Here is a 21,123-nt window from a genome sequence, read left to right as displayed (position 1 = left end):
CTAGGCTTTCCTAGACTAAGAACACTGACCTGTAGCCACACTACATGTAGAAAATCATGAAAAACAATGCTCTAAGTATCATTTTAATCTATTCTGGGGCTGCAAACGCTAACATTCATTAATCCTAAATGAATTCTTGCACGGCCTCACTATGGGCAGAGTGAGGGTTGTTTGAGTGCCTAAATAATATATTTTCTCAGCATAACACATTGGAATTTAGGTTTAACCTTAACTCTGAACTTCCTGCATTTGTACCACATGGCTTTGGGAATCATTCCAACATCTTGGTTATGTTTATACCCTTACTTTACTGATATTTACTCTCAACTTTAGCTCTCTCTTAAATTTTTTTGGTCTGGGAATTCAAATAGAATCCTTCAGAACTGGTCCAGGGTATTGCATTCTCTCCACTGTAGCCTTTCGATAATGCAGGCCACCACTTCTAGCAAACATTCCCTAAACTGTTATGCTGAAAAGTAATTTTGTAAAAACTGGCATTGTGGGGTTCTATGCTTTGTCTCACCTAATTCCAACTCTATTTTCTGAGTGAGTTTACAAGAAAGGATGTTTTAGCTGCTAGTCCTGCAAACTCAGCCTGGAATCTGAAAGCCCAACTATTTAGTTTTGCTTAGGTATCATAACCCGTAATAAAAAAAATTCAGGCCTAAATTCTTCCTTCTCTTCTTTGAGTAGTTATGGGGACAGAAGGAATTTAGTTAAAAATTCTGCTTGTGATGCACAAATGGACTATAATCCAGCATTCTCACCCCTGGCTCTAGTGAATGAGCAGCTATACAGGAGTAAAACACTTTGTAAAGAATGGGGTTTAGTAAATTGGTAAATGATCAATCATGGTCAGTTTCACTTTTTAAACAATTTAGCTCAATTGAGGGTTTATACTCTATTTCCCCTTTTCCAAATTAGGTACATATGTACCACAGCAGAACCTGCCTGCAGACGGGCAGCTGCGGCTCCCAACAGAATGCTGCTTGGGGGGGGGGGGGGGGTGTGTGTGTGTGTGTGTGTGTGTGTGTGTGTGTGTGTGTGTGTGTGTGTGTGTGTGTGTGTGTGTGTGTGTGTGAGAGAGAGAGCAAGTGTGTGTGTGTGAGAGAGAGAGAGATAGAGCAACTGCTCCCAACTCTCTTCAGCTGGGGGGTAAACACTATGGGTCTTCTTTATCCTCATCAAAATAAATGGACAGCTGAGGGAAGGAAGTGATCTGCTTTGTCACACTCACCCTGCTGAGATTGTAGCAACTGCAGGGTTTTCTCTACACTCCTGGTAGCCTTTTGATCTGCTAGTGCAAGGGAACCCCAGACAGCCTTTTACTGCTCTAGCCTGTACGTAAATCCCAGATTCATCCTGAAGAGGGGTTCTGCTCTCTTTGTGTCAGCCCTTTAAACTGAAGTGCCTACAACAGCCCCTACTATATTTCAAAGAGCTCAGAGGCAGCTTCTCTTTCCCATTTATTTTGGGGGAGGGGCCATGGTTCTTGCCCTTCTCTCCACAATGTCTTCAGGCTGATGTTGCTATTGAAAGCATTAGACTGATGTGGGTCTAGCATCAGAGAGACTGGTGTATTAAGCGATGGGGAAACGGGAAAATGAATCTGATGTCCCAATATTAAGGGCTTTGTCTTATATAGACAACTATTACCCATTGCCCTGTCCCAATTTTTCATACTTACTATTTGGTCACCCTATCCCAGAGTGACCTTTTTTTTTTAAGCTAAGAAATGTTGGTCATTAAGTCACCAGTTTCTTCCCTTTTCAAAAGGGGAGGTCAAGTGAATAAAGTAGTTACATTTCCCCACATTTAGTGTCAGTTGCCAGAACAGGATCATTGCTGAATAGGAGACTTGGCTTCGTCAACAGGACTTCTGTTTTACTCCAGTTCCTAAACATACAACACTGGGTTAAAAAGCAGACAGGTATCCATCGGAAAACTAGTAAAAAATCAAGACATACTGCCAGAAAAGCTGACCAGAATATAGATGGGGAAGGGCGAGAAGTCAAACACAGCTTTGTGAAACTATGATACTCACAGCTAAACACAGAAGTCAACTTGAGTCTTGGTGGTGTGAGGGGTATTTCACAATTCAAGCATCCCAGTGCATAGTGGTGTCAAGGTCACAGTGAGTGTATCTTCACTTTTTTACTCTAGTCCTAGACCAAGTTTCTGGTTAAATTCTCAGCTAACTTTATTATTTTAAACATGATTGAATATTATAGTCACTAGACACTGCAAAGTAACAGAACTAAGCCAATAACTGCAGAGTATGTTGGAAGGATGGGAAAATTGAACAGACTAAATTTGACATGATTTAAAAGCAAATTTACTTAATATGGGCATCAAGGACCTTTGACAACTAGCCTGTTGTCAATTCAGACCCTTTTTCAACTTCAACGTACAAACGTTCAAAGTACTGGAGGAAAACTATTTGTTACACTTTCAAGCTTTTCCACTTACCTCTTTCTAAAAATATATGTACAATAGACGCTGCAGATTTGATGCAGAATCTCTAACCAAGTGTCTGAAAGGTGAGCAAAGCTTTTTAAAAGCCTCCAAAACCCTCGAGGTAGGCTTACGAGTTTACCTGCCAAGACTGTAGCCAAGGTTTGTTTTCACTGCAGCATTGGCACACACCCTGAGGGTAAAGCATTTCCATGGATTGCTTCAGTGCTTAGGGAAGTCAGCCTGCACTAGCCTTGGTAGATAGAGTATATTTTGCCATTCTAGGAAGCCTTCCATTTGAGAATCTCCAAGCACTTTCCAAAACATTACTGAAGCCTCACTATTGTCCTATGCTTCAACTGCGAGACCATGCTTTCCAGAAGGGAAGCAGCATCAATTTGTTTAAAAGGTAGTATTTAAGACTTCTCCTATTTAAGGACTTAGAATTGTTTTATAAAATCCTTGAATTTAATTTGATACATGTTTAGATTCTGTCCTTTTCACACATTGCCCTATAAGATGTGAATTTTTTAAACTATTTTTATATAATATATACACAACAAATACCTGCTAAGGATGGAAATATAAAATCTTATTGAAGATAAGGCATTCTAGATTATACCTTGAGGCAACTAGTCAAAGTAAACTCAGGGCCTTGTCTCCACTAAGATTTTATATTGAAATAGCTACCCTGATGTCAAAACCAAACCCCCCCCCCCAAAAAAAAAAAAAAAGTGTTTTTGAAGTGAAGACAGCCTCACTTCCACTGGCTTTCATGGGTGTAGGATCAGATCCTTAATGAATACACACTACATTCATCTTTAAACCCTTCTTTTAAGGAGGAATGATCTTGTGATTAAGGCATTAAACTGGGGTTCAGGAGATCTAGGTTCAATTCCTAGTGTTGTGACAGACTTCCTGGGTGTTTATAGGAAAGTCCTTTAGTCTGTGCTTCAGTTCCTCATCTGTAAAATGGAGATAATACTTCTGTACTTCACAGGAGGGAAGATACATGTATTAATGCTCAAGGCCCTCAGATACTACAGTGTTAGCAGCCAGATAATGACGTAGTAGGAACTAAATGGCCTACAATCACTTCAGAGGACCAGTGACAGCAGTTTAGTTACTGACATAAGAACTTTGAAACCCATACCTAGTCAGAAACAAAAAACCCACAGAAGTTAGGGTAAGAGTTGATTAAAGAATAAATCTCACACACACATAAATTTAGTTTGAACAACAGTTGGAGTTATCTGGCAACTGGTTCCTAATTCAGGATGGTTTAGCTATTACTAGAAGCAAAAAAGTAGCAATAAGATTGCATAATGCCAATTAAAATAAATTAGCATGCTTTGCAGCACTCTGCTTAATCTGCAGTAAAGACAGGACTATTTTCCTAGTGTGTGTTGGGGACTGTACTTTGTAGCAGCTCTGCTGAACTGAGACTTATAGGTGGGTCCTTAGTTAAGTGGTTAAATAAATGCATTTGTTGAAACAAGTGAATTTTGACACAGCCGGCCAATTAAATTCTTTCTACTATGAGAAGAAAATTGCACTAGAAGTTAGTTTTATAAGCTTCTAATTGATCAAATGCTCTACTAAAGAATCTACAGTGAAAATACTCAAGAGTGGCTATAAATAGGGTAATGAAACAACAACAAAAATAGATTCTACCTTAGTTAGTGCTGCTTTAGCTGGATGTGTTAAGACTTGAAAATCTTGCATCCATAAAATGATTAAGAAAAACAACATATACAACTGCCAAAATTATATGAAAGTAAGAACTCTCCAGGTTAATTCCTATTCTTAGGAAGGTACACCAATATACAAAAGGTCATATTTCTGTCTGAAACGTTAAAGAAGTCTTTTCAGTTCTTTTAACTTGTTTGTCCGAAGTTTAGTTACTGAGCTAGCTGATTGTTTTTGTGTATTGCCATTTTCCCTTTTTGTTTGTGTGAGATGAAGGTGAGATGAAAAGGAAACCCACAATAGAAAAAAACAAAATTTAAGGGGCTAGTACTGTAATTTTGAACTTTGCCACTATAAGTGGGTAACTGGGTGCTAAACTATTTTTGGCAAGTTAGTTTTTTGTGACAACTAAAAAATTACATGTCAGTTGGAACTATACTTCATGTTTCAGTAGAATGACTGCACACAATTCTTTTTAAAAACATTTTACAAAACATAACTGTATGGCTCTAAATTAACAAATTAAATCTGTTTGTGTGGAACTACATGTAAATTAAGGTAGTTCTCAACATTAATTTACTTAATTGCATCTGGGAGAGCACAATTAGTAGAGCAATTTCCTTAATCCTTTCATATCTTGTCATTAAACTTCAAGTTACAATAGAAATGGATAGACTAACATTCCAACACATTGAAGACATAAGATAGCAAGGCATAATATAGTAATGAACACAAGATCTCATTTTAAAATATTTCAAAAATATTAGAAGTCAGCTAAGCAAGTGACATACTGAATAAAGGTTGATATATGGTCAATGTGTCTTCATCTTTACTCAAGGAAGATGCAAGGAGAATAGAGGCAACACTTCTGTATTATAAATAAAATCCCAACAACCCATGGACTTTTCACATTTAGAAAGAAAGAGAGAGAGAGAGAAAGAGAAAAAGAGAGAGAAAGAGAGAGAAAGAGAGAATTCTATCCAACCCTACCAAACACAAGCACTGAAATGAAGTCTGACTGGGTCTGCTTATCCTCCTAAATAATAATATGGAAGAGTCAGGTAAAACATAACCACAAAAGAATGAGTGCTGAGTTGTGTAAAACAAATAGTTTATTTTGTGACCATATCTATTTAAACAACTTCTAATTTATAAGACCATGAATCTACAAACACTGACCTTCCACAAATACCAATTTTGGTTGAACAGAAGAGCGCCCTGAAATTTTAAAAAGTTCCCATAGGAATGTGTATAACAGAAAATGAGATACATTTAAGTTTGTCTGGGTGTACGGACACTAGCAATACAAGTTTATCATGCTCTCTGCTGTCTTGGAAGAGGGATGCCACCATCATGTTTAGTGTATTCCATTATTAGTCATGGTGTCTGTGATGTCGTCTCAGTTAAGCAAAGGCTTTGGTTTAGCTGCCCGTTGGTGTTGCACAGGTTTAACATGAACAGCTGTGACAAAGAAAAATAAATAGTAAGGCAGCTGTTTTACAGAAAAATGCCCTGCCCCTTCCCTCCCCCATAACTAGCTAGATGTACCACACTCACTGAGGACTCCTCATCCTCTTTCACTGGCAAAAGGCTAACAGCTACCTCCACTTTAGAGAGTTCTGTAATGCCCATCTCTGCAGTACTGTAAAGAACTTTATTCCTCTATAACTTTCCCACTACTGCCTTCAGATTTAAGACCAATTGTCCACAGCCTTGGAGTCATCTCAGACCCCATGCCACTGAAAGCCCAAATAGCAGCCAAAGACGACTTCTTCCATCAGAAGAGATTGCACCCCCAACCTTTTGACCATAGGTATGGCCACAGTGATCAACAGAGTGCAAAACACAGTGACCACCATGCTTCATTATTGCAGTTCCTATCTATGAACAAAACCACCACTCAATGAAAAGGCTCCAACATATGCTTGAATAATAAGAATATAGCGGGTAGGGATATACTACTGACCACCTGACCAGGATGGTGATAGTAATTGTAAAATGCTCAGGAAGATTAATTTAGGCTTAAATAGAGACTGGGAGTGGCTAAGTCATTATGCAAGGTAGCCTATTTCCTCTTGTTTTTTCCTACCCCCCCCCCCCCCGATGTTCTGGTTTAACTTGGATTTAAACTTGGAGAGTGGTCAGTTTGGACGAGCTATTACCAGCAGGAGAGTGAGTCTGTGTGTGTATGGGGGTGGGTTTTTGGAGGGGGGTGAGGGAGTGAGAGAACCTGGATTTGTACAGGAAATGGCCTAACTTCATTATCATGCACATTGTGTAAAGAGTTGTCACTTTGGATGGGCTATCACCAGCAGGAGAGTGAATTTGTGTGGAAGGGTGGAGGGTGAGAAAACCTGGATTTGTGTTGGAAATGGCCTAACCTGACGATTACTTTAGATAAGCTATTACCAGCAGGACAGTGGGGTGGGAGGAGGTATTGTTTCATATTCTCTGTGTATATATAAAGTCTGCTGCAGTTTCCACAGTATGCATCTGATGAAGTGAGCTGTAGCTCACGAAAGCTCATGCTCAAATAAATTGGTTAGTCTCTAAGGTGCCACAAGTACTCCATTTCTTTTTGCGAATACAGACTAACACGGCTGTTACTCTGAAGGAAGATTAGAGAGGCTATAAAAATAAAAAACTCAATAGTAATGGGGGATTTCAACTATCCCCATATTGACTGGGTACATGTCACCTCAGGACGGGATGCAGAGATAAATTTCAGGTTTCAGAGTAACAGCCGTGTTAGTCTGTCTTTGCAAAAAGAAAAGGAGTACTTGTGGCACCTTAGAGACTAACCAATTTATTTGAGCATGAGCTTTCGTGAGCTACAGCTCACTTCATCGGATGCATACCGTGGAAACTGCAGTAGACATTAAATACACACAAAGACCATGAAACAATACCCCCTCCCACCCCACTGTCCTGCTGGTAATAGCTTATCTAAAGTGATCATCAAGTTGGGCCATTTCCAGCACAAATTCAGGTTTTCTCACCCTCCGCTCCCCCACACACAAACTCACTCTCCTGCTGGTAATAGCCCATCAAAAGTGACCACTCTCTTCACAATGTGTATGATAATCAAGGTGGGCCATTTCCTGCACAAATCCAGGTTCTCTCACCCCCACACCCCCCTCCAAAAACCACACACACAAACTCACTCTCCTGCTGGCAATAGCTCATCCAAACTGACCACTCTCCAAGTTTAAATCCAAGTTTAACCAGAACGTCGGGCGGGGGGGTAGGAAAAAGCAAGGGGAAATAGCCACTCTCAGTCTCTATTTAAGCCTAAATTAATAGTATCCAATTTGCAAATGAATTCCAATTCAGTAGTTTCTCGCTGGAGTCTGGATTTGAAGTTTTTTTCTTGTAAGATAGTGACCTTCATGTCGGTGATTGCATGACCAGAGAGATTGAAGTGTTCTCCGACTGGTTTATGAGTGTTATAATTCTTGACATCTGATTTGTGTCCATTTATTCTTTTACATAGAGACTGTCCAGTTTGACCAATGTACATGGCAGAGGGGCATTGCTGGCACATGATGGCATATATCACATTGGTGGACGTGCAGGTGAACGAGCCTCTGATAGTGTGGCTGATGTTATTAGGCCCTGTGATGGTGTCCCCTGAATAGATATGTGGGCACAGTTGGCAACGGGCTTTGTTGCAAGGATAGGTTCCTGGGCTAGTGGTTCTGTTGTGTGGTATGTGGTTGTTGGTGAGTATTTGCTTCAGGTTGCGGGGCTGTCTGTAGGCAAGGACTGGCCTGTCTCCCAAGATTTGTGAGAGTGTTGAATCATCCTTCAGGATAGGTTGTAGATCCTTAATAATGCGTTGGAGGGGTTTTAGTTGGGGGCTGAAGGTGACGGCTAGTGGCATTCTGTTATTTTCTTTATTAGGCCTGTCCTGTAGTAGGTGACTTCTGGGAACTCTTCTGGCTCTATCAATCTGTTTCTTCACTTCCACAGGTGGGTATTGTAGTTGTAAGAAAGTTTGATAGAGATCTTGTAGGTGTTTGTCTCTGTCTGAGGGGTTGGAGCAAATGCGGTTGTATCGCAGAGCTTGGCTGTAGACGATGGATCGTGTGGTGTGGTCAGGGTGAAAGCTGGAGGCATGCAGGTAGGAATAGCGGTCAGTAGGTTTCCGGTATAGGGTGGTGTTTATGTGACCATTGTTTATTAGCACTGTAGTGTCCAGGAAGTGGATCTCTTGTGTGGACTGGACCAGGCTGAGGTTGATGGTGGGATGGAAATTGTTGAAATCATGGTGGAATTCCTCAAGGGCTTCTTTTCCATGGGTCCAGATGATGAAGATGTCATCAATATAGCGCAAGTAGAGTAGGGGCTTTAGGGGACGAGAGCTGAGGAAGCGTTGTTCTAAATCTGCCATAAAAATGTTGGCATACTGTGGGGCCATGCGGGCACCCATAGCAGTGCCGCTGATCTGAAGGTATACATTGTCCCCAAATGTGAAATAGTTATGAGTAAGGACAAAGTCACAAAGTTCAGCCACCAGGTTAGCAGTGACACCCTGACCACACCATACGATCCATCGTCAATGGCCCACCTTGATTATCATGCACATTGTAGGGAGAGTGGTCACTTTGGATAAGCTATTACCAGCAGGAGAGTGAGTTTGTGTGTGTGGTTTTTGGCGGGGGGTGAGAGAACCTGGATTTGTGCAGGAAATGGCCCACCTTGATTATCATACACATTGTGAAGAGAGTGGTCACTTTTGATGGGCTATTACCAGCAGGAGAGTGAGTTTGTGTGGAGGGGGGGCGGAGGGTGAGAAAACCTGGATTTGTGCTGGAAATGGCCCAACTTGATGATCACTTTAGATAAGCTATTATCAGCAGGACAGTGGGGTGGGAGGGGCTATTGTTTCATGGTCTCTGTGTGTATATAATATCTACTGCAGTTTCCATGGTATGCATCCAATAAAGTGAGCTGTAGCTCACGAAAGCTCATGCTCAAATAAATTGGTTAGTCTCTAAGGTGCCACAAGTACTCCTTTTCTTGATGCAGAGATAAAGTTTCTTAACACCTAAAAGACTGCTTCTTGAAGCAGCTAGTCCTGGAACCCACAAGAGCAGAAGCAATTTTTGATTTAGTCCTAAGTGGGGCACAGGACCTGGTCCAAGACATGAACATAGCTGAACCACTTGGTAATAGTGACCATAACAAAGAAATTTAATGTCCTTGTAGTTGGGAAAACACCACAGCATCCCAACACAGTAGCATTTAATTTCAAAAAGGAGAATTACACAAAAATGAGGAAGTTAGTTAAACAGAAATTAAAAGGGAGTGCCATAAGTGAAATCCCTGCAAGCTGCACGGAAACGTTTTAAAGACACCACAGTAGAGGCTCAACTTAAATGTTTCCCAGCTTCTGGCAAACAGAGGCTTGGGACACCATCCCCGCCCATCCTGGCCAATAGCCTTTGATGGACCTATCCTCCATGAATTTATTTAGTTCTTATTTGAACTCTGTTATAGTCTTGGCCTTCACAACATCCTCTGGCAAGGCGTTCCACAGGTTGACGGTGCGCTGTGTGAAGAAATACTTCCTTCTGTTTGTTTTAAACCTGCTGCCTACTCATTTCATTTGGTGACCCCTAGTTCTTGTGTTATTTACTACCTCCACACCAGTCATGATTTTATAGTTATAAAGTTATATAGTTATCTATTATATCCCCCCTTGGTCATCTCTTTTTCAAGCTGAACAGTCCCCCTCTTATTAATCTCTCCTCATATGGAAGCTGTTCCATACCCCTAATCATTTTTGTTGCCCTTTTCTGTACCTTTTCCCAATTCCAATATATCTTTTTTGAGATGGGGCGACCCGATCTGCACACAGTATTCAAGATGTGGGCATACCATGGATTTATAGAGGCAATATTGTATTTTCTGCCTTACTAGCTATCCTTTCCTAATGACTCCGAACATTCTGTTAGCTTCTTTAACTACGGCTGCACATTGAGTGGATGTTTTCAAAAAACTATCCACAATGACTCCAATATCTCTTTCTTTAGAGGTAAGAGCTAATTTTATATGTATAGAAGGGCTGTCAAGAGATTAAAAAAATTAGTTGTGATTAATCGCGCTGTTAAACAATAATAGAATTCCATTTATTTAAATATTTTTGGGTGTTTTCTACATTTTCAAATATATTGATTTCAGTTACACAGAATACAACGTGTACAGTGCTCGCTTGATATTTATTTTTGATTACAAATATTTGCACTGTAAAAAAAGATAGTATTTTTCAAGTCACTGAATGCAAGTACTGTAGTGCAATCTCTATCATGAAAGTTGAACTTACAAATGTAGAATTATGTACAAAAGAATAACTGCATTCAAAAATAAAACAAAATCCACTCAGTCCTACTTCAGCCAATCGCTCAGACAAACAAGTTTGGTTACAATTTGCAGGTGATAATGCTACCTGCTTCTTGTTTACAATGTCACCTGAAAATGAGAACAGGTGTTCGCGTGGCACTGTTGCCGGCATTGCAAGATATTTACGTGCCAAATGCACTAAAGATTCATATGTCCCTTCATGCTTCAACCGCCATTCCAGGGGACATGCATCCATGCTGATGATGGGTTCTGCTCGATAACGATCCAAAGCAGAGCGGACCGATGCATGTTCACTTTCATCATCTGAGTCAGATGCCAACAGCAGAAGGTTGATTTTCTTGTTTGGTAATTCGGGGTCTGTAGTTTCCGCATCTGAGTGTTTCTCTTTTAAGACTTCTGAAAGCATGCTCCACATCTCATCCCGATCAGATTTTTGGAAGGCACTTCAGATTCTTAAACCTTGGGTCGAGTGCTGTAGCTATTTTTAGAAATCTCAAATGGGTACCTTCTTTGCGTTTTGTCAGATCCGCTATGAAAGTGTTCTTAAAACGAACTGTGCTGGGTCATCATCCAAGACTGCTATAACATGAAATATATGGCAGAATCTTGGTAAAACAGGAGACATACAATTCTCCCCCAAAGAGTTCAGTCAAAAAAATGTGTTAATTAAATTTGTAACGAGTATCATCAGCACGGAAGCATGTCCTCTGGAATGGTGGCCAAAGCATGAAGGAGCATACAAATGTTTAGCATAACTGGCACATAAATACCTTGCAATGCTGGCTACAAAAGTGTCATGTGAACGCCTGTTCTCACTTCCAGGTGACACTGTAAATAAGAAGCAGGCAGCATTATCTCCAGTAAATGTAGCCAAACTTGTTTATCTTAGCAATTGGCTGAACAAGAAGTAGGACTGAGTGGACTTGTAGGCTCTAAAGTTTTACATGGTTTTGTTACTGACTGCAGTTATGTAACAAAAAACAAACAAAAACAAAAATCTACATTTGTAAGTTACACTCACGCTAAAGAGATTGCACTACAGTACTTGCATGAGATGAATTAAAAATACTATTTCTTTTTCATCATTTTTACAGTGCAAACATTTGTAATCAAAAAATATAAAGTGAGCACTGTATACTTCGTATTCTGTGTTGTAACAGAAATCAATATATTTGAAAGTGTAGAAAAACATGCAAAAATATTTAATAAATTTCAGTTGGTATTCTATTGTTTAACAGTGCAATTAATCACAATTAATTTTTTTAATCGCAATTAACTTTTTTGAGTTAATTGCGTGAGTTAACTGCAATTAATCGACAGCCCTAATGTGTAGTTAGGATTATGGATTACTTTGCATTTATCAGCACTGAATTTCATCTACCACTTTGTTGCCCAGTCACTCTGTTTTGTGAGATCCCTTTGTAACTCTTTGCGGTCTGCTTTGGACTTACCTATTTTGAGTAGTTTTCTATCATCTGCAAATTTTGCCACCTCACTGTTCACTCCCTTTTCCAGATCATTTATGAATATGTTGAACAATACTGGTCCCAGTATAGAGCTCGAGGGAAACTGCTATTTACCTCTCTCCATTCTGAGAGCTGACCATTTATTGCTACCCTTTGTTTCCTATCTTTTAACCAGTTACCAATCCATGAGAGGACCTTCCCTCTTATCCCATGACAGCTTACTTTGCTTAAGAGCCTTTGGTGAGGGACCTTGTCAAAGGCTTCCTGAAAATCAAAGTACACTATATCCACTGGATTGCCCTTGTCCACACGCTTGTTGACCCCCCCAAAGAATTCTAGTAGATTGCTGAGGCATGATTTCCCTTTACAAAAATGATGTTGACTCTGCCCACCAAACGGTGTTCGTCTATGTATCTACAGGTTTCAGAGTAGCAGCCGTGTTAGTCTGTACTCGCAAAAAGAAAAGGAGTACTTGTGTGGCACCTTAGAGATGAACAAATTTATTTGAGCATAAGCTTTCGTGAGCTACATGCTCAAATAAATGTGTTAGTCTCTAAGGTGCCACAAGTCCTCCTTTTCTTTTTGCGAATACAGACTAACACGGCTGCTACTTTGAAACCTGTCATTATGCAAGGCACTGACTTTAGCCGTATGGAATGGAAATCTATCAACTTCATGAAAAGGAATGCATCCGATGAAGTGAGCTGTAGCTCACGAAAGCTTATGCTCAAATAAATTAGTTAGTCTCTAAGGTGCTACAAGTACTCCTTTTCTATCTATGCATCTAATAATTCTGTTCTTAACTAGATTCAACCAATTTTCTCAGTACTGAAGTTAGGCTTACCGGCCTGTAATTGCCAGGATTGCCTCTGGAGCCTTTTTTTCAAAATTGGCATCACACTAGCTATCCTCCAGTCATCTGGTATAGAAGCTGATTTAAATGATAGGTTACATACCACAGTTAAATGTGAAATTGCAGAACTACTGAGTTCCTTCAGAACTCTTGGGTGAACAAACAATAAGTCACTAGGATCAGATGGTAATTTATCAATTTGTTCCAAAACCTCCTCTAATGACACCTCAATCTGGGACAATTCCCATCTGAAAAGAATAGCTCAAGTGTGGGAATCTCCCTCACATCCTCAGCCATGAAGAATTAATTTAGTTTCTCGGCAATGGTCTTATCTTCTTTGAGTTCTCCTTTAGCATCTTGATTGTCCAATGGCCCCACTAGCTGTTACTTTTTGAGTCTTTGGCTAGCTGTTCTTCAAAATTCTTTTTTGGCCTTCCTAATTATATTTTTTACACTTCACTTGCCAGAGTTTATGCTCCTTTCTATTTTCCTCAGTATGATTTAACTTCCACTTTTTAAAGGATGCCTTTTTGCCTCTAACTGCTTTTGTTGCTTTGTTGTTTACCTACAGTGGCATTTTTTTGGCCTTACTATGTTTTTTTAATTTGGGGTACACATTTAAATTGAGCCTCTATTATGGGGTCTTTAAAAAGTTTCCATGCAGCTTGCAGAGTTTTCACTTTTGGCACTATACCTTTTAATTTGTGTTTATCTAACCTCTTCATTTTTGTGTAGCTCCCCTTTCTGAAATTAAATCCTACCGTGGTAGGCTGCTGCGATGTTCCCCTCTCATCCTCCAGATGTCAACATTTTTTATGTTATCGTCACTATTACCAAGCGGTTCAGCAATATTCACCTCTTGGACTTCATCCTGTGCTCCATTTAGCATTTTGCATAGAGTATAGTACATAAACAAATAGAAACGTTTTTGTATTAAAACATCCTGGTTACTTGGAGACGGTGTAATTAATACAAGGGTTTTCTGATTCTATGTGTTGCTTTCACACTAATTGCAAAAAGAAAAGGAGGACTTGTGGCACCTTAGAGACTAACAAATTTGAGTGTAAGCTTTCATGAGCTACAGCTCACTTCACTGGATGCATTCATTATACATAAAGCAAACATATCCTTTGTTAGCAGATTAGCCTTTTTTAAGGAAGATTATTGCATTTTTTCATTGGAAATTTCATAGCTTTTTAGTTAGGAGAGAAATCTGGCTGGCTAGCATCAGAAAGTTTTTAGCGACAAGTGTTGCATCTACTACAGTAGATATTAAATAGATATCCAGACAGACAGCAAAGTAGCTAGTCTCAAAATATTACATATTCTAAGAATCTACAAAGCTTTCCCATCCTCACCTGGTGTTGGCAAAAGTCCAGGTTTCTCTCCAAGTAGTGGTCGTTTTGCAGGCTGATGGGGTGAATATCCTAGAAGACCAGGTCTTTTAGCAGGTGCTGCTAGAAGAGGTGGAGGTTTACCCTTTGCACCGGACATCCCTGTTTGGAAATTAGGGTGATGTTATTTTTAATAAAAAGAACATTTCATTTGTTTGAGCAGGATACTCACATTAATATTTAAACAAACACTGATTTTAATTATAACAATATCTGAAAACATTCAACTTGTAAATGCTGCTTCACTACCTGCAGTTTCTATAAAAAGTAGAATTTCCGACTCTACTAGCATCATTCAGATTTTGCTAAGTCTTCATCCGATGCCCGTAAGAGCTTTACGTTATAAAAGATCTAACACTACAGAAGTAAAATCCTTCCAAGCTATTTAACACTACACCCACATGCAGGCACGCATATTGGAAAATTTTACATCTCTACCACAAAGTACAGTTTTCCGCTGCATTAGTGGTGACCTGTAAACATGTTTACACTACAAGACAGACTGACACAGATTAAATTAATAAAGTGAGCTAGTTAGTAAAGGAAGATTGATAAAGACAGTAAGTAAAACAGGACCAAATTACTATGTTACAATTCATGTCAAATATATTTGACAAAAGACCCGAGGCAGACCCAATAACGACTAATTTAAGACAGCACAGCAGGACACCAGTTGTGATGCAAATCTGTGTCTAGAACACCTCTAACCTGATATAACGAGGTCCTCAGGAGCCAAAAAAAATCCTACCACGTTATAGGTGAAACCGTGTTATATCGAACTTGCTATGGAGGTCCAGGTAGGGAAGGCTGTGCCTTCCTAAACAGCCTGGCCCCGCTCCTATCCAACCCCCACCTACTTCCCGCCCCCGACTGACCCCTCAGAACCCCCGACCCATCCAACCCCTCCTGCTCCGTGTCCCCTGACCGCCCCCCAAGACCCTCTGCCCCTTATCCAACCCCCCGGCCCGGCCCCGCCCCCTTAACATGCCGCTCAGAGAAGTGTGTCGGAGCCAGACACGCTGCCGCCATAGGCACCGACTCTGGGGCTGAAGCACCCAGGGAGAAATATTGGTGGGTGCAGAGCACTCACCGGCAGCTCCCCTCCCCAGCTCACCTCCGCGCTGCCTCCTCCCCTGAGCATGCTGCCGCTTCTCCCCCGTCCCTTTCTTCCTCCAAGGCTTGCCGCGAATCAGCTGTTTGGCGTGGCAAGCCTGGGAGGGAGGGAGGGGGGAGAAGCAGATCACTCTCACAGATCTTGGGAGACAGACCAGTCCTCGGTTACAGACAGCCCCCCCAACCTGAAGCAAATACTCACCAGCAACCACACACCACGCAACAAAAACACTAACCCAGGAACCTATCCTTGCAACAAAGCCCAATGCCAACTCTGTCCACATATTTATTCAAGTGACACCATCATAAGACCTAATCACATGAGCCACGCCATCAGGGGCTTGTTCACCTACACATCTACCAATGTGATATATGCCATTGTGTGCCAGCAATGCCCTTCTGCCATGTACATTGGCCAAACCGGACAGTCTCTACGCAAAAGAATAAATGGACAAATCTGACATTAGGAATCATAACATTCAAAAACCGGTAGAAGAACACTTCAGCCTCTCTGCCCACTCAGTAAAAGATTTAAGGGTGGCAATTTTGCAACAGAAAAGCTTCAGAAACAGACTCCACTGAGCTTGAAATAATATGCAAACTAGATACCATTAACTTGGATTTGAATAGAGACTGGGAGTGGCTGGGTCATTACACATATTGAATCTACTTCCTTAAGTAAAGTATCCTTACACCTTCTTGTCAACTGTCTAAATGGGCCAACTTGATTATCACTACAAAAGTTTTTTTTCTCCTGCTGATAATAGCTCATCTTAACTAATTAGCCTCTCACAGTTTGTATGGTAACTTCGTGTGTGTGTGTGTGTGTGTGTGTGTACCTACCTACATGTTCCATTCTGTGCATCCGATGAAGTGGGCTGTAGCCAACGAAAGCTTATGCTCTAATAAATTTGTTAGTCGCTAAGGTGCCACAAGTCCTCCTGTTCTTTTTGAGGCTCCAGAGTAACACAGCTGCTACTCTGAAATCTGTTAGTATGGCTAAAGTCATCCAACTTTTTTTTTAATTTAATACAAAATTACTAAATTCAATATAAACTCCCATGGGTTCAGCTTCTGTTGCTACAGTATCAAGCTCAAAGTGAAAATCACCTCTGATGCTTTTCTCAAATTTGGAGAATCCAGGAACACAAGACGACCATGGATAGTGACCACAGACACAATCACAAGTACAAAGTTTTATCTGTACTACAAGTTTTATTAAACCAATAAGTGAAGCTATAATTACCCATGCATATATAAATCCTACAAAACCCATGCAATGACTAAGACTGGAGTCATATTCACATCCTCAGATATTCTAGAGTCCGATGGACCTCTCAACAGATGATCATCGACAGAGGGATGGTTCCTGCTGGATCTTCCCACTTTTACCCAACCAGGAAATATCTTTTATATTGTTGTTCTGACCACACATAACACTCTATGCATATGCATGAGCGTTTCAACCCTCTTTTCCCTTATCTGTACTTCCACACCCCATGAATACTGGATGGCTTATTTTTCATAGGTTATTTCTTAGTTCATCTTATTCTCATTAGCATCTACACACCACATGTAACCTGTGGTCAGGACATGACATTCCATGATGTTTCAGTCGGGTGTCTCGTGGTCATGGACAATACATTGCAGTCTATTCCAGTTTTCTGTAACATCACCTAGTGCAGAGGTGGGCAAACTATAGCCCGTGGGACCGTCCTGCCCGACCCCTAAGCTCCTGGCCCAGGAGGCTAGCCCCCGGCCCCTCCCCTGCTGTTCCCCCTCCCCCGCAGCCATGCCGCCGCGCAGGGAGCACTCTGGTGCGCCACTCCTGCCGGGCAGCACAGCTTGCGCCCACCCACCTCCCAGGCTTTCTAATAAGCCAGTTCTGCCTCTCTGAGCGGCATGGTAAGGGGGTGGGGGTTGGATAGGGCGTGGGAGTCCCAGGGGGCCTGTCGGGGGTGGGGGTTGGGGGAGGTGGGGGGGTCCCGGGAGGGGGCAGTCAGGCGACAGGGAGCGGGGAGGGTTGGATGGGTTCGGGGCTCTGAGGGGGGCAGTCAGGAGGCAGGAAGTGGGAGGAGGCAGGGGCCAGGCTGTTTGGGGAGGCACAGCCTTCCCTACCCGGCCCTCCATACAGTTTCACAACCCCAATGTGGCCCTTGGGCCAAAAAGATTGCCCACCCCTGACCTAGTGGCACATCTTTTGCAGTAATCTTGTGATCTTACTGGCATAGGGTTTTTCCTAGGTCAGCCACTCATGTCTTAAGCCTATGGCCCAATATGGTGCAGCTAAAATCTTACAAGCCTCAGCCTGAAGGCCTTTCATTCCAGCCATGCCTTACTTATATACCCAATACACACTCATCACTCCTAAATACTTGTCAGTCTTACACTTCCATAATCCAATGATTTAAATCTAATTAGCATGCACTGATTATATATGAAATAGCACAAGAATTGAGCATAAAAACAAAACACGATACATGGATGATAAAATAAACTAATTGGCTACGCTATTATTGAACCACCACTCTAAATATTTACAAATGACTGATATTTTGGGGATCCACATCCCCTCACTTGATTATACTTCCTGTAACTCTGATTATAATATTTCTATTACATTTTTGTGAGCAAATCTATTAAAGCGAATGATCAAATCAGTCATGAAAAAAATCAAGGTAGTAAAATAGTTTTAAATATAAAATTTGACATAGGAGGAAGTTAAACCGTTACTAACCTGGTGTTGGAAGAAGAGCTCCCGATGGCCTATCACCCAACAATGCAGGTTTACCTGGAGGAAGGGGTGACTGGCCTAAAAGAACATTCCTGCTGGGTGTCGGCAGAAGGGGTGGAGGTTTACTTAAGGTATGGGTGGCAGTGCTTGTACTTGGCATCACGTTTGCTTGATACAGTGTGTCTTCAACTTCAGTTGAAGGATCAGTTTGTTCAACAAGGGCTAGTTTAACAGAACAACAACCAACAACAAAGTAAGTAACGCTTAAGAGTACATCATTACAAAGACTGCGTGACCTACAATGATAAGATTACTTCTAATTATTAACCCCTTAACCTAGAGGTTCAAGAAGTTTCTGTAGGGCTGCTCCTAGGGATCAAGAGAACACCAGAATATCTTTCCAAAATACACGTATTCTGCAACTTATGCAAGTTTGTTGGTTTGTTTTATCTGTTTAAGTTGTTCTGCTGAATTTCTCTTGAATACTTTGAAATATATATATATATATATATATATAAATAAAATGGTTGAATTAATGATTTTTATTAAACCAGATGTGAAATTCTGCATAATGGTTCCTTCTAAGTGACTTTAACTTAGAGTGCTTTTATATGTGTATCTATGATCAAAACTTAAATGTGTGTCAGTGTTAACAGAAGAGCTACAAAAATGTACTTGTAACAGTGAATCTCATGGGAGAGTGATTGCCATTGGGGGCTTGGAGATAAAGATGAAGTGTTTGATGTGTGACCATTTCTATGGGGAATATGTATCTGATTTTAGGATAGATATACATGTGCTTTAATATACATTGACATTTACATGTGGACTTTTGACCTTTATCATTTATATTTGTAGACTATTTATGTGTAATGTACCTGAAAGCTAGTTTTGTAACTCAGGTTGATTTAAAAAAATGTTTACAGTTGTGTTTTGGGGAAAAAAGCATGAATACCTTCAAGCTCATCTTTCCTGGTCTTCAGGTAGTCACTTATTGAGTTCAACTCCTCACGATATAAATATTTTCCCTCACTTAACAGAAAGAGGAGATGTCTAATGCCTAGAGGCACACTGTAACTCCCACAGAGCTCCCGTTCTAGGTAGTCATCCGCCAGATCAGCTGCTTTGTGTGAAATTTCGGCACGCTCCTGCTGCTCACGCTCAGCAAAAATTTTCCCAAATGCTTTAACTACCAGAGCCAATGCATCCTCCATGGGCATATTACGGTGTACTACAGAGAAGAGAGATAGCTTGCTTTATCAGTCTTGTGTTCCCATCTACTTGACACATTTACAAAAAGACAAAAAACAGAGCTGTTAAGTCTGTGTTTAATTCAACTGAATAAAATTTAAAAGGTTTCTGTTTCAGTATTAACATGGTTACCCTGTAATTACAAAAGTTAGTCTGATTCAGCCCAGCTATGTGCAATGTTACTTAACTACAAGTTACATTTAAAAAGTTTCCCCAATTAAAAGATACAGGTCACTTGTCATCTTAATTTAAGTTTGGGCTAAAAAGATTCCTGGTTTCACATTTGAACAGTTAAGCACACATCTGATTGAAATAAGAGGAAAAGTAGGATTAGCATAGACTTTTTTCTTAAATTCGGAACATATTTTACCTGAATGGGAGAACAGGACAGTTAGGTATTTTTCATTTAAAAAGAAAGTGCCTTTTTAATAATGACTAGAACAGCTACATTCTTGTTAAGGTGAAAGATGGGAAATCTGAGGTTAAAGTTTTAGAAAACTGAAGACTTAAAATAGATGGATTTTAATTTGATCCATCTATGTAGCAGTAAGATAAGAATGTGAACTGTAATCATGTTATTTATATATAATGCCCTACTATTACTTACTATGCTTGACAGCTTTTGATGACTATTTCATGCCATTTAGGAAACAGAAATTCAGGGCAGATGGATTTGTGTTTTGTGAATTACTGGAAATTAATTCAATGAAGTATTTACAAATTGTCACATCTTAACTAGGTCAGGTTGTGTTACCAAGAGGTGTAATATGTCAGTATTTAATATTTTAACATGTTCAAAGAAAATTAAATTGCAGTTTTGAATGGGGACTATTTTAAGTGACATTTCTACATGAAGCTAAACTTACTTTTGATAGACTCATGAAGCATGATTACGGTGCAAGAGGAAAGTGCTACATTTGACTGTTCAACAAGAATACAAAATGGGGAACCATCATTTTTAACTTCTTGGAGGGCGCGTGTGAGACCCAACTCAGATGTAAGGTATATCATTTCCACCACAAGGCCATGATCCTGCAACCGATGGCCTATGACTGTTGCATATTCCCTTAAAGAAAAAAAAGAGGCTGGTTATTTTACAAATAAAAGTCTGTGTCACTGTTAGTTGTTGCCATGCTGTAGTTCATGTTTTGTATGCTCTAAGTTACAGGTAACAATTCTAGTTATGTGAAGTGTAAGAAACAATTTTCTTTCCACAAATGGCATGTTCCTTAAATCAGACGAGCTCTTTTAGATGACAGAATGGAGTTTTTTTTTAAAACAACATATACTGTACCAACTATTTTAGAAAATATTTGTCTTAAGGTTCAACTGTTTGGAAATCTGATCCCTGCATATATGGGAATTTTTTATTGAGGATCCCTGTGTGGTCATGTATTAAGTGCTATTTTTGGAAAGTATGGATATATATTAATACATTAATGATTGAAACTATTTATATTTAGCATTTTATTTATTCTAATTCATCATCTATGTATCATCACTGATACAGTCAATTAAATGTATTCAATTAAAACTTGACTTCTTTTCTCTTTCCACAACAGTATAAACTGTTATGACTAGCATTAGTGTAAGCTTTTTAGTTACATTAACTAGTTGGCTTTTTAAAAATAAATGTGTGAAGATAAAGAAAGGGCACTGAGAATTAGGTTTAAAGGGTATTTATGCTCAGCAAATGTATAGCACACATCATACTACATGTACACTGCTCCCTATGTAACTTCTGAGTCTTATCTGCTTATTTTACAGTTGAAAGTTTATTAGTATCAACACTAGAGAATCAAT

The 21,123-nt window shown here is 40.1% G+C and overlaps 1 protein-coding gene across 11 annotated transcripts in view; it reads right to left on the bottom strand.

Annotated features, from left to right (window-relative positions):
• Nucleotides 1-5,233: 5,233 nt before the first annotated feature.
• LOC144272675 (uncharacterized) overlaps nt 5,234-21,123 on the bottom strand; it is a 36,637-nt gene continuing 20,747 nt past the window's right edge. For 10 of the 11 annotated variants that reach the window (XM_077830921.1, XM_077830926.1, XM_077830923.1 and 7 more), the window contains 5 exons: nt 20,187-20,386; nt 19,025-19,300; nt 18,073-18,291; nt 14,187-14,324; nt 5,234-5,604 (listed from right to left, as the gene is read on the bottom strand). In XM_077830921.1, the coding sequence (XP_077687047.1) occupies nt 5,543-5,604; nt 14,187-14,324; nt 18,073-18,291; nt 19,025-19,300; nt 20,187-20,386 (895 nt within the window). In that variant the 3' untranslated portion in view covers nt 5,234-5,542. The remainder of the gene's footprint in view (nt 5,605-14,186; nt 14,325-18,072; nt 18,292-19,024; nt 19,301-20,186; nt 20,387-21,123) is intronic. The other variant, XM_077830930.1, reaches the window with a different exon arrangement.

The sequence above is a fragment of the Eretmochelys imbricata genome, chromosome 12 (genome assembly GCF_965152235.1).
Source record: "Eretmochelys imbricata isolate rEreImb1 chromosome 12, rEreImb1.hap1, whole genome shotgun sequence".
NCBI classification, from domain to species: domain Eukaryota; kingdom Metazoa; phylum Chordata; order Testudines; family Cheloniidae; genus Eretmochelys; species Eretmochelys imbricata.
The sequence above is the reverse complement of the archived record's forward strand: the minus strand, read 5'-3'. Positions and strand labels throughout refer to the sequence as shown.